The 14,781-nt window shown below is 34.1% G+C and overlaps 1 protein-coding gene across 6 annotated transcripts in view; it reads right to left on the minus strand.

Annotated features, from left to right (window-relative positions):
- MGA (MAX dimerization protein MGA) overlaps positions 1–14,781 on the minus strand; it is a 148,383-nt gene that overhangs the window by 31,770 nt on the left and 101,832 nt on the right. For all 6 annotated transcript variants that reach the window (XM_054565561.1, XM_054565560.1, XM_054565559.1 and 3 more), the window contains one exon: positions 40–266. In XM_054565561.1, coding sequence (XP_054421536.1) covers positions 40–266 — 227 coding nt within the window. The remainder of the gene's footprint in view (positions 1–39; positions 267–14,781) is intronic.

The following is a 14,781-nucleotide window of genomic DNA, read 5'->3' on the forward strand; positions in this document are numbered from 1 at the left end:
TTAAAAAAAAAAAAAAAAAAGATGAAACTCTAGGCTTACCACAGGATTAGGTTTGGGAGTATATGATCGTGCAGGTTTAATTCCAGTCAGCAGTTTGCCCTTGACAGTAGTAGACGAAATTTCCGGCTGAGGCAACAATAATGGTTTCGTAGGCTCAATGACAGAAGGTGTTGGAATATAAACTGGCTCTGGATCTACTTCACCTTCTACTTTCACCCATAATGGATAATGTCGAACGGGCTGTTCAGGCTCTGTTTCACATATAGCTTAACAAAAGGAAGCATACGTTTTTAGATGCCTTTGGCAACAAAAATTCACTGAAGCCTTGCCAATACAAAATATGCTCCCCTTATAAAAAGCAGTTAACTCATTGAAACCAAACAGATACCCCCTAAAAAACCATTAGTTGCCCGTATGCACCTTAATTTACTCATTAACCAAATATTTGCTGGATATTATACACCAGATACTATTTTAAGCACTAGAATGAACACAGCTGTGAATAAAACTAGGGTCTTGCCCTCACAGCTGTAATTCAATAGGAGAAAACAAACTAATAAACATAAAACATCAAATAATAAGTGCCATGTAGAAAAATGAAGCAGGGTAAGGAATGAGGAGTTAACAGGAAATTCTTCTATATTTAGCACTGTCAAAAACGGCCTTCTCTATAATCCTACAAAGATAACCATAATACAGTACACTTTTTAATTTTACAAGTCACAACAAATATTTATTGAACCGTATGATGTACCTACACTAAGTACTTAATATATTTTAATTAATTTGACTGTCACAGCACTCAAGATATTACTACCCCCATTTTGCAGAAGCTGAGATTCCAGGGAATCTACAGTAAAAGACAGATCAAAAATCAAACCCAGTCAATCTGGCTCCAGAGACTGAGTTGTTACTGTTGCCTTCACATGACATACTATATTCAAAAGATAGCCTGAACTCAGCATAGGAACCAAAATATATCAACAGAAAAGCAATAAAACCCAGCTGAGATGAAATCATACTATCAAGAAGTTCTATACAAAGGAAAAGAGAATCTAGGGTAAAAGGCTTTATTCTTTAGGCAAACTGCCCATCCCAGAAAGAAAACAGCTACAGAGAAACAGTGTATTTAATAGTCAATCCTCAAACAGTATGCAGCTGGTTCTAAGCCAAAGAACCAAAATCTCTGCCTACAGTCACAAAAAAATGTGACTGAACAGCATTCACAGTTAATTCAAATAATTTTTCATAACAAAAGAGAATCCAAACTGCTACCTGATTTTATAAGAAGTATATCTGCTCTGAACATTAACACTCTACTACTAAAGAACAACTTTGTCTCCAAAGGGCTCCTATGGTTCAGAATATAACCACAAAATGTTGAATACAGGCTTAAAGATTCAAAATAGGGAGGAAGAAATCTTCAGAGCTAGAAAGTAATTGAGCCAATTACTTTGCTCTGTTATCCAACTTTTATAACCTAGTTCATTTATCACATAATTCACAAAGGCTTCATCTAAGACACTAGTGTTCATTCATGTATAAGTATCTGAATGTTTTACTATGTATCAGACTTCGTAGATACAGTCATGAGCAAAAGCGATAAAAATTTCTGCCTTCATGGAGCTTACATTTAAGCTGGGAGAAAGAGGGCAGAATAGGCAATAAACAAGACAATTTTTTAAGATACATTGGATTGTGGTAAGTGCACATGAGAAAAAGCAAAGCAGGAGAGAAAAGAAGTAAGTAGTACATAGAGTGTGTAGTATGAATATGTATTTTGAGGGGGAGTGCTGCAACTTTTAAATAGGTAACGGAATGTGCTTACAATAAAGGTGGTACGACCTCTCATTTGGTAAAAAAGCTTGACTGTCTAGTGTTGCTAATTATTTCATATACATATTAATTCTATTACCAAAAAAAAAGTGCCTCAGGGCAAGCATTATTGCCTTTGACCTCTCAATCATCTTTTAAGGATTTTTACACCTCAGTAAGCTAAGGATTGTACTAAGGTCTCTTTTCCTTTTTCTTTTAACAATAGCTACAAAATACACAGTATAGTACACTTCAGAAGAAAACTTCTTAAAATGTTCTAAGATGTCTTAATCCCTCATAGAGAATCAAAGACTAAAGTTTCAGCTGCGGATAAATGGTGGTTCCAGCTAAGAAAATTCATAAAAGGAGCTGACTGAGAAAGGAAGAGTTCATTTCTGTTAGGACATGCGAGACTGAAGTGATAGCCAACATAATCAAATAGGGTAAGCAATAAAAATCAGGGCTGTCATTGGCACAGACTACATCAGAAACCATAAAAATGGACAGACTCCCCATAAGGGCAAGAACAACAGACTCTGGAAACTGGAGTCTGAGGAAGAGATTGAAGAAAAGCAAACAGACACATAAAGGACACCATCACGCAAACCAACCTATACAACATGGGAGTTCCAAAAGGAGAAAAAAAACAGAGAGACTATTTGAAAAAATAATGGCTGAAAACTTTGCAGAAAGACATGAACATAAATGTCCAAGAGTATCAACAAACTCCAAGTAAGATGAACTCAGAGATCCACACTGAGATACATCCTCCTCATACTTTCAAAAAAGACAAAAAGAGATTCTTGAAAGCACCAAGATAGATACAAATCATCATACACTGGGAATTCTCAATAAAAATATGAGATTACTCATCAAAAACTTTGGAGGCCAGCACATTGTGGACTGATATATTCAGAGTGCTAAAAGAAAAAACAAAAACAAAACTATCAAGCAAGAATGCTGTATCAGACAAAATTGTCCTTCAAGAAATAAGGGAGAAATTAAGGAATTTACAGATAAATGAAAGCTGAGGGAGTTTGTGACCACTAAACCTGTCTCCAAAATATACTCAATGAATTTCTGCAAAACTAAATGAAGAGACACTAGACAATAACTTAAAGCCATATGGAAAAATAAAGATCTCCACTGAAGGTAAACACATGGCAATTATAAAAGCTACTACTGTTATAATAATGGCTTGTAAATGAACTTTTTGTGTTCTACAGGATTTAAAAGATTAATACATTTAATGAAAATAAAAAATTATTCATGTGAAAGCTAATATTACTACAACTCTGCTTTGTAATTCCAAAGTTTGTTTTCTATGTAACTTACGATACTAATGAATTTTTTAAAATTACTAGTTTACATCTGGGGATACACATTGTATAAAGATGTAATATTGTGACATCAACAACTGAACAGAGTGAGGACAAACATGTAAAAGTGCACAGAGTTTTTGTATGTTACTGAAGTCAGGTGGTAAAAATTCATATTAGTGTTATAACTTACAGGGCATTAAATGTAATCTTAACAATAACCAACAAGGAAACAGATACAGAATATACATTTTTAAAAATGAGAAAGGAATTTAAACATTTCACTATAAAATATCTACCAAACACAAAAAGAGACAGTAATGCAGGAAATAAGGAACAGAAAAAGCTGTAAGGCATATAGAAAACAAACAGTGCCATGACAGAAGTCTCTCCTTATCAGTAATTCTCTTGAATGTGAATAGATTAAATTCTCCCATTCAAAAGACAAATAGGCAAAACTGCTTTAAAAAAAAAAAAGATAGACTATGCCCTGTCAACAAGAGACTGGCGTGTGATCCAAAGACACAAACAAGGTGAAAGTGAAAGAATGGAAAAAGATATTCCATGCAAATAATAACCAAAAAGAGCAGAGGTGACTTTACTAATATCAGACAAAATAAACATTAAATCAAAAAGGTTGCAAGAGACAAAGAAGGACATTATGTATTAACAAAAATTTCTATATATTCAGAAGAAAAACAATTATAAACATTTACACACCTAATGACAGACCATCAAAATGTATGAAGAAAGACTGACAAAACTAAAGGAAGAAATACACAATTCTACAATGGAAGTAACAGACTTCAACACCCCACTCACAATAATGGATAGAACAAATCAGTCAGAACAACGTAAGAGGATGTAAGCAACCCAGAAATTGACTAGATCTAATAAGCATATACAGAACACTCCACTCAACAGAATACACATTCATCTCAATAAACATGGGAAATTTTCCAGGATAGATCATATGGTAAACCACCAATTAAGTCTCAACAGATTTTTAACACATAGATATCACACCAGGTATCTTCTCTGATTAGCAATCAACAACAAAAGAAAAACTGAAAACTTTGTAAAACTGTGGAAGTTAACACATCTTTGAAAAATCAATGAATCAAAGAAGAAATCACAATAGAAATTAGAAGATAGAGACAAATGAAAATGGAAACACAACTTATGGATACCACAAAAGCACAGTAACAGGGAAAATTTATAGAAATGCTTACATTAAAAAACAGGAGCCCTGACCAGGTGGCTAAGTTTGTTTGGAACATCATCCCATACAATAAAAGGTTGCAGGTTTGATCCCCAGTTAGGGCACACGCCTAGGCAGAAGGTTCAATCTCCAACTGGGGTGCAGGAGGCAACCAATCAATGTGTCTCTGTCTGTGTCTGCCTGACTCTCTCTCCCCCCTCCCCATTCCTAATACTCTAAAATCAATACACATATCCTCAATTGAGGATTAAGAAATAAAAAAAAAGTACTATAAACTTTAGCCCAACAAACTGGAAAACCTAGATGAAACAAATTCCTAGAAACAAAACCTGCCAAGACTAAATCACAAAGAAATAACCAATATGAATAGACCTAAAACTTTTAAAGAGATTGAATCAGTAATCAAAAATCTCCCAACAAAGAAAAGCCCTGAACTTGACAGCTTCTCTAGTGAATTATACCAAATGCTAAAATATGGACTCATCAATCCTTCTCAAACTTTTCCAAAAAAACTGAAGAGAAGGGTACATTTCCCAACACATCCTATGAGGCCAACATCACCCTGACAGCAAACTCAGACTAAGACATTACAAAAAAGAAAACTACAGGCTAATGTCTCTTATGAACACTGATGCAAAATCTTCAACAAAATACTAGCAAACAGAATTCAGCAACATATTTAAAAGATCAGAAACCATAACCAAGTGAGATTTAGTCCTTGAATGCAAGGATGGTTCAACATGCAAAAACTGATCAATGTAATACTCCACATCAACACAATGAAGGTAAAAACCACATGATCATTTTAACTGATGCAGAAAAAGCTTCTGACAAAATTCAACACCCTTTCATGACAAAAACATTCAACAAACTAAGCACAGAAGGAAACTTATTCACCATAATGAAGCCATATGAAAAACCCAAAGTGAACATCATAATGGTGAAAGGCTGAAAGCTTTTCCCTTAAGATCAAGAATAAGGCAAAGATAACCACTTTCAACACTTCTTTTCAACATTTTACTGGATGTTCTCTGGCCAGAGGATTTGGCAATAAAAAGAAAATGCATCCAAATTGGAAAAGAATAAAATTATCTTTTTCATGATGATATAATCTTATATGCAGAAAAACCTAAGGATTCTACAAATAAATAAATCTGTGAGAATAAATGAATTCAGCAAAGTAGCAGGATACAAAGCCAGCACACAAAATCAGTTACATTTCTATACACGAACCATGAAAAATCTGAAAAGGAAATTACAAAACAATTTCATTCACAATAATATAGAATTATTTTCAACAAATCAACAAAAAAAGTTAAAGACTTTTACAATTAAAACTATGAAACATTAATAACAGATTAAAGACAACATACATAAATGAAAACACATCCTAAGTTTATGAATTAGAAGTCTTAATGTTAATAAAATGTCAGTACGACTCCAAGCAACCTACAATTCTATGTAATGCCTATCAAAATCCCAAAAATATTTTTTGGAGAAATAGATAAAGAAAAAGCCATTCTAAAATTCATATGGTATCTCAAGGAACCCCAAATAGCCAAAACAATCATAAAAAATAACAAAGCTAGAAAACTCACACTTGCTAATTTGAAAATTATAAAGCTACAGTAATAAAAACAGTGAGGTACTAGCATAAAGGCAAATAAATAGGCCAACTGTTGCATATATAGTCAAATAATTTTCAACAAAGACCACTCAATATAAATGACAATCTATTCAATAAATCTTGCTGGGAGAGCAGGATATCCACCTGCAAAATAACGAATGTGGACCCTTATCTAATACCACATACACAAAAATTAACTCAAAATGGATTTAATAAGGCCTAAAACAACGAAGCTCTTAAAAGAAAACATCAGACAAAAGGTTCACAACATTGGATTTGGCAGTGATTTCTTGGATAAAACACCAAAGGTATAAGTAACAAAAGAAAACGGTTGGATTTGTGAAAGGTTTTCAATTTTGTACTTCGAAAGATAAAACAGACTAAAATGGCAACCTATGGAGAATACACTTACGAAACATGTATCTGATAAGGGATTAACATCCAGAATACATGAAGAACTCCTAAAACTCAACAAAAGAAAAACAAACAACCCATTTCAAAGGACTTTGTTGACCTGAGGAATGTCTAAACATATAGAGAATTTTTATGAGTTTGTTTGAGCCAAACTGGTAACATACTGGGGAGCAAAAATGACAGTTTGCAGCTTATTTTATAGATCAGAATCAAAAGAGAAGACTAAAGGAAGGTGAATGGAATCCACCGCTGGTAATTTAAGTCGGTGGGAGAAAGCATAGCAGGGAAATCTCCAGTACTGGATAAGAAGCAAAATGGGAAAACACATAATTCTTTTACACTGGTGGGTACAGGACTGTTAGTAACATTTACAGAACAAAGAGATGGTAGGCAGGGAACAAGGTAACAATGAGAGGTTCTGTGGTCCCATGATCTGGGGGTTTGTACTCTAGTGCTGGTGGTTGTGCCTTCGAGGGGTTGGAAAAAGAAAATTACTCTGACATTTCAAAGATATGTTATCTTAGGTGCATAAGAACAATGGACAGAGCTCACTTAAAAACTGACCTTTGCTAAGGAAGCTATAAGGGCCAGGGATGTGATCACTCCCTATGACCTGCCCAGTTAGGAATTTGTGATTAGACCATCTGGTGTGGTTACTTTTGGTCACTGAGCTTGTCAGTCCTGCCACGTGGCCTCCCTGAGCTTGTCAGGTTATTGCAAAGCCCCTTTTTCATTCATAACTTGAACAAACATTTCTCCAAAGAAGAAAATAAATGGCTATAAGGACTTGAAAAGATGCCACCTCACACCCACTAGGATGGTTACTATAAAAACAACAAAATAAGTGATGGTGACAATGTCGAAAAATTAAAACTCTTGTGCACTGTTGATGAAAATATAAAATGGTCCAGCTGCTGTGGCAAACAGTATGGCAGTTCCTTAAAAAGACTAAAAATAGAATTAGCCATCAATACAAGTGCTGGTAAGGGTGTGGAAAGGGGGGGGGTACCCTTCTGCACTGCTGGAGGGAACACAGATTGGTGCAACCATTATGGAAAGCAGTATGGAGATACCTCAAAAAATTTAAAATGGATCTATCTGCCTTTTGACCCAGCGATCCCAAGTCTGGGAATATATGCTCAGAAACCCAAAACACTAATTCAAAAGAACATACACACCCCTATGTTCATTGAAGCATTATTTATAATCGCCAAGACATGGAAGCAGCCCAAGAGTCCATCAGTAGATGAGTAGATAAAACAACTATGGGCACTTGCTGGTGTGGCTCAGTGGATTGAGCACCGTCTGCAAACAGATTGGTCACTGGTTTGATACCCAATCAGGGCACATGCCTGGGTTGTAGGCCAGGTCCCCAGCAGGGGGTGCACAAGAGGCAACCGCACATTGATATTTCTTTCCCTCTTTCTCCCTCCCTTCCTCTCTCTAAAAATAATAAAATCCTTTTCAAAAGGAGAAGAAAAAGAACAAATGTACAAATATATCCTGATAAAAATAGAATACCATGATATTTTATGATGACCAAGTATTATGGTGTGATGTTTCTCATTGTCTTTAAATATTCTAAATCATTTTTAATGACATATTCTTTTGCAGAAATATGTTAAAAATTTAACCCAGATTATACAATAAATTTCCTCCCATTTTTTCAGCATTAAACAGCATGAAATAAATATTCCTAGAAATAAACTTGCTTTTCATTTTTTTAGTTTTATTGAGCTATAACTGTAATAGTTATCACATATATACAATTTAATGAGTTTTGACATACACCTACCCCAGTGAAACCATCGCTACAATTAAGATAATAAAGGTAACTGTCACCTCCAAGATTCCTTGTAATTATAATTGATTACCTCTGTGTCTCTCCCTCTGCCTCCAATTTCTATCCCAAACCTTGCCCAAATAACAACTGATCTATATATTAGTTTGCATTTAAATTTTTTAGGTAAAGGAATAAAAATATTAATTTTGGAGGGGGAGATCTGACTGCTTTCCCTTATTGTCCTGCCATTAATCCATGTTGTCAAGTGTATAGTTTGTTTCATTGCACTGCTGAGTATTATTTCATTGGTTGTATCTATCCCAAATTTCTTAATCCACTCATCTGTTGATGGACCTGGGTTGTTTCCAACTTTCTTGCTATTACAAATAGAGCTGTTATGAACACCTCTGTTATGTACAAGGCTTTACAGTGACATACACTTTCATTTCTACTGAAGTAAATTATACAGATGCGAAATAACTAGGTTGTAGGTAGGCAGATATATTTTTAGCATTTTGAGAAACTATCACACTGTTCTCCAAAGTGAATTTACCATTTTACATTCCTACTCATTATCAGAGTTCCAGTTGCTCTATATTCTCACCAGCATTTGGTATGGTCAGTCTTCTTCATGTCAGCCATTTAGTGGTATACAATGTCTCTTTGTGGTATCAAAAGAGCATTTTCCTAAGGACTACTGATGATAACCATCTTTTCATGTGCTTATCTGCTGTCTATAAACAGAGTGGGACAAAAGTAGATTTACAGTTCTAATTACATAAAAGTTTATTCTTGTATTATTATTGTATTATTTTCTATACAAACTGTAAACCTACTTTTGCCGCACCCTGTATCTAATATGATGAAGTATCTTTTCACTTTTCTGTTCATTTTCTAAATTTTGTTGACTGCCTTCTGAGTTTTAAGTATCCTTAATAAGTTTTAAGAATTTATTTTTTATCAAAATACAAGTCCTGCCCTGGGTGGTGTGGCTGAGTGGATTGAGCACTGGCCTGCAAACCAAAAGGTCACCACTTCAATTGCTCATCAGGGCACATGCCTGGGTTGCAGGCCAGGTCCCTGGTTAAGGGCGTGTAAGAAGCAACTGATCAATGTTTCTCTCCCTTTCTCCCTCCCTTCCCCTCTCTCTAAAAGCAAATAAAATCTATTAAAAAAAAAAAAAAAAAAAACTATGCTCAACAAAAAAAAAAAAGAGAAAGAAAAGAAAGTACTCAGCAATGTTTTACAGTTTTTAGTATGAAGGTCCTATATAACTTTTGTCAAATTTATCCATAAGTGTCTCCTCTCTTTGGGGGTTATTTCAGTGGTTTGGTTTTTTTTTTCAATTTCCATTTAGTATGTTTGCATATATACAAACATACTGTATATTGACATTATTGCATTGTATAACCTCATTAATTTACAACTTAGTATCTTTTTGCAAATGTCTTAGAATTTTCCTATGAATAAAGCCAATTTTACTTCTTCCTCTCCAAGATGGATGCATTTTCTTTTTCATGCCTTAGTGCACTGGCTAAGAACCCCACAATGATGTAAAACAGATATGATAATAGAAGACATTAGTCTTTGGGGTAAAGCACTCAGCCTCTCACCATTAATATGCTGGTTGTAGAGTTTTCCACAGATGCTCTTTATCAGGTTGAAAGCTTCCTTCAATTCCTAGTGTGCTAAAATTTTTTACCAAAAATAAATGTTGTCAATTTTTAAAAAGTATGTCTTGAAATCATCACATGCTATTTTTTTAAGTCTGTTATGATAATGGTAATCTACACTGATTATTTTCAAATGTGAAACAAACCTTGCATTCCTGGGACAAATCCCCCTTGGGCATATCCCTTAAATGTGGTCTTGATTTTTGTTTAATAAATTTTTATTTATAAATTTTACATATACTCATGAGGAATACTGCTCTACAGTTTCTTGTAATATCCTTTTCTGATTTAGTTATCAGGGTAATGCTAGTCTCATAGAAAAAAACCATTTTATAAAAGCATTTGTGATTCCTTGGCTGGTGTGGCTCTGTTGGTTGGGATGTCCATCCCATAAACTAAAAGGTCACAGGTTTGATTGCCTATCAGGGCACATGCCTAGGTTGCAGGTTCAGTCCTTGGTCAGGGCAAGTATGAAAGGCAACAGGCTGATGTTTTTCTTTCACACTGATGTTTTCTCCTTCTTTATCTTCCTCCCTCCTTCTCTCTCTAAAATTAGTAAGAATGTCCTCAGGTATGGATTTAAAAAAAGCATTTATGTAGAAGGGGTATTGTTTTTTTCCTATGTGTTAACACAGAATTCACCAGTGAAGCCATCTGAATATGGCATCATTACTGTGGGGTTTTCACTACAAGTTCGTAAGTATATAGCTAGGCAGTTATTTATTTCTTGAGTTCGGTAGCTTTGTGTTTTTCGAAGAATTTGCTCATTTCATCTAAGCTGTTAAATTTGCTGGCATAAAACTGGACCTAACATTTCCATACTATCATTTTAATGTCTATAGTAATGTCAATTCTCATTCTTGATACTAGTAATTTGTGTGGTCTCCTTTAATCCTAATTGGTCTAACTATAGATATAAATTTAACTGATTTTCCCTTTACATAGGTAACTTGTAGATACACATCTCCAACAAAATCTAACTGGGCTAAGAAAGGAAGAATGCCAGTTTTTATCCTTTCTCTTGGTACCACAAACAGCAGCTAAGCACAGTGTCTTTATACCATCAGCAGTAATTTTTTGACAAACAAAACACAGGTGATAAAAGTGAAGGCCAAATTTAAGAAACTTCCCCTTATACAGTAAGGGGAGGAAAAAAAAAAACAAAAAACAACGATCTAGAAGTCAGAAAAGCTTGGGTTCAGATTCCTACCACTCACTTAATAGCAATGTGACCTTAAGGGAAAAGTTACTTAAACTCTCTAAACAATTAGTACATTTGTATTAATAAAATGAACAAGCCTCCTTATAGGGTTGTAAGATTTAAATGATATAAAGCTTCATAAAGTATTCAGTATAAAGAATATCAAATAATGTTAGTATCCCTCTGTTCACAAAAATTGATTAATGGCAGAAAAATGTTTAGGTCTAATGCAATAACCAAAAAAGTATATTACTAAATGTGCAGATTTCACACATTGAATTACTAACTTTTAATTTATATATTAACTACAGAATAAACACAAATATGAAAATTATAAAGTGTATAAAATGTACATAAAAATGAAAAACTGTACATAAAAATTAAAAGCAAGTTTTCCACCATACCCAGTGCCAAAGTTCCCATAAATATTTTTAACCATGTGTGTTTAGTTTTAGTGGTTACCTGACTCTCTTAAGTCAAACACTTTCCCCTCAGTTCCATGATTCAGAAGTAGATAAGGACTCAGGGTGATGAAAGATAAGGATATTTATTAAGCATCCTAAACTTGTTCCACCTCTCAAATATCATTTGCTATAGCATTACTTTCATAATGTCATAGTTTACAGCACTGATTTCTCAACCACAATTATATTTAGACCTTTAGCACTTTGTATATAAATCAATTCTAAAATCCAAAAACCCAATGATTTGCTTATAAAATTATGCTAATATGATTAACCCTTGCAGAATCAACTAATGTGAGTGAATACTGAGAGAAGAAATTACAAATACCATTAAATTTGTTTAAGTTGTCCAGATGAAAAGATTCTTTTTTCTTAACTGCTCAAAATTTTACCAAAAATTTCATTGATTCAGTTAGACCATAATTTTCCTATACAAATTTTTCCCTTCCAGTGTTCTTAACTGCCTTTTTTTTTTTCTTACTGATAAGGCAGCATGTACCTTTACCTAATCATAAAATCATCCAGGTTCTTAACCATGTTATTTCTTAAAATAAAGCTAATGTATTCTTGAAGACAGTCTTCTCAGCATCTTCTGCTTTTCTGCTTTAAACTGAACTGGTTGCTGTCAAGACTTTTTTTTTTTTCTTAAACCCTCACCTGATGACATGCCCACTTATTTTAGAGAGAAAGGAAAGGAGGGAGAAAGAAAGGGAGAGAAACGTCAATTACCATTTTTTGCATATGCCCAGAAGACGGATCAAACCCACAACCTAGGTATGTGCCCTGACAGGAAATCAAGCCAGAGACCATCCACTTTGCGTGACAACTCCCAATCGAGCCACATCTGTCAGGGCTCAAGTCTTACCACATAGCTGTCATCTTAAGATTTATTTCCTCCACTCTTAGGCTGAGTCCACTCCACGAGAAGATACCTCCTGCTTCTTGACTTACTTTATTTTCTAAACACAATATCAAGAAATTCACCAGAAGTTCCTAAAAGGTCAGCTTCCTGCATCACTGTATGCTTTAATATATCTTTATTTTATGCACATACTTGATTTATAATTTGGTTGGCTAAGAGTTCTAGCTAGAAAATTCATCCCATCCCCATCCTGCTCTGATTTTATAAACAATGATTCAAACATCCAGTGTTAACTGATGACCTCTCTGACAATAAACTGACTCTAAATCCTTCCTAGGCAAAGTGTTTTTTCTTAAAGAGTTCACGTTATCTTCTTTATTCTTAATGCTCTGAAATGTTACGAGGATGTGTCTCAATAGAGTTTTCATGAAATTATTACTACCTGGTATTCAGTAGGTCCTTTTAATCTGAAAGTTCATGTAGATCAGGTCTGAGATCCTTTTTTCTACCATTTCTCTAACTACTTTCTCCTTTCCTTAAATACTCTAAATCATCAATAATTTTTTTCTTATATGCTACCTATCCTTTTACAAAGCATACTGAAAGATTTCATCAACTTCCAGTTTTTAATTTTTATCTGCTTGTTTTTGGTCTTCTATACCTAATCCACTCCTTTTACTGAGTTGGCCAAAAAGTCCATTTAGTTTCTTTAGTAAAATAAAAGACATATTTTTCATTTTTACCAACAACTTTATTGACTTGGATATTCTGAGTATGTTGGCAATCTCCCCCTATTGGCTTCTAGTAGGTAGAAGCCAGGGGTGCTACTAAACGTCTTCCAATGCGTAAGACAGCACCATAGCAAAGAATTATTTTGTCAAAATGTCAATAGTGCCAAAAACTTCGCAAAACACTTTTGACATGTTCAATCAGTCACAGCACGTTTTCCATATACTGCACAAATCATTTTTTGCATTTCAGTTTTGTTTTTATTTTTCTGGAAATAAAAAAGCGTAATACACTGAAAATGTCATGTATCTTCTTCCATCTTCAATATTAAAATGGCTGCACAAAAATTCACCAATTTTGCGAAGTTTTTAATAAATGCACACTAATATGACAACTGTCACAATACAAACTAACAAAATTGCTTCAAATGAAGTTAAAGATTTCAATCACATAAAGGCATAGTGAAAGCACTATGAGAGTCATTGTACAGAAAAAAACATAACAGACTATTTGGCCAACCCAATACATAGCAGTCATACCAAAACTATCACCCCTCCTTTCTTCATCCTTCCCTAACAATACAAGAAGACTGATGCCTCCTGGAGCACAGTACGCCAGACTTTTTAAATAATGTCCATGCCACTAAAAAACTATAAAGTATTTTGTTTTGAAATGGAAAAGTTTCACTGTAAGTACAACATGGGAGTAACTCCGTAAAAAAAATATGTATAGAACTAAATTAACAATTCTGTATTTCATTTTAAACCTTCTAAAAGTTTTTTGGTTGTGTTTTTTTTTTTAATTTTCTACATTACAGGTGACATTTAAGCCAGTGGGGAAAGTATTTATTCTCAGTAAGTGATGGTATAACTTGCTAGTCATTTGGGGAAAAATTAATTCCCCACTACAAATCTCACATCAAACAAATTCCACACATATTAACAATTTAAGCCCACTTATCAATCCAATTAAGTATTTTTTTAACCTTGAGATTAGAAAAAGACTTTCTAAGCAACACTCCAAAGACAGAAACCTTCAAGTGAGACTTAACCCCCTCTGCTTTCTCCATTTTCAGGGGAGGGAGTGATGGAAGAGAAGGAAAGCGGAACTAAATTAAAATATGAATTACAAAATTACAACCTGGAAAATATACAGTTCTTGGAAATATAGGAAAAATACGCAGCCACATAATAAAATTAGCAAAGAATTCAAAAAGGCAGTTTTACAGGACAACCTGGAAGAAATGGATAAATTTTTAGAAACAAACCAAAAAAAAGAAACATACAATCTTCCAGGATTGGAAAAAAAAAACAAACATAAAATCTGAACAGACCAGTAACTTCTCATGAAATAAAATCAGTAATCAAAAAACTCCCAACAAATCTAAGACCTAGACCAGATGGCTTCCCATGGGAATTTTTAAAAAACTCAATGACGAATTAACACCTATCCTTCCTTAAACTATTCCAAAAAAATTGAAGAGGAGGGAAGGCTCCCAAGCTTATTTTACAAGGCCCTCATGCCAAAACCAGACAAAGACATTACAAAAAAAGAAAAAATTATAGGCCAATATCCCTAATGAACATAGATGCAAAAATCCTCAACGAAATACTAGCAAACTGAATTCAGCAATACATTAAAAAGATCATATAACATAATCAACTGGAATTTT

Source organism: Pteronotus mesoamericanus, unplaced genomic scaffold (assembly GCF_021234165.1).
Source record: "Pteronotus mesoamericanus isolate MK-2021 breed Mesoamerican mustached bat unplaced genomic scaffold, CSHL_Meso_final contig_164, whole genome shotgun sequence".
Taxonomy (NCBI): domain Eukaryota; kingdom Metazoa; phylum Chordata; class Mammalia; order Chiroptera; family Mormoopidae; genus Pteronotus; species Pteronotus mesoamericanus.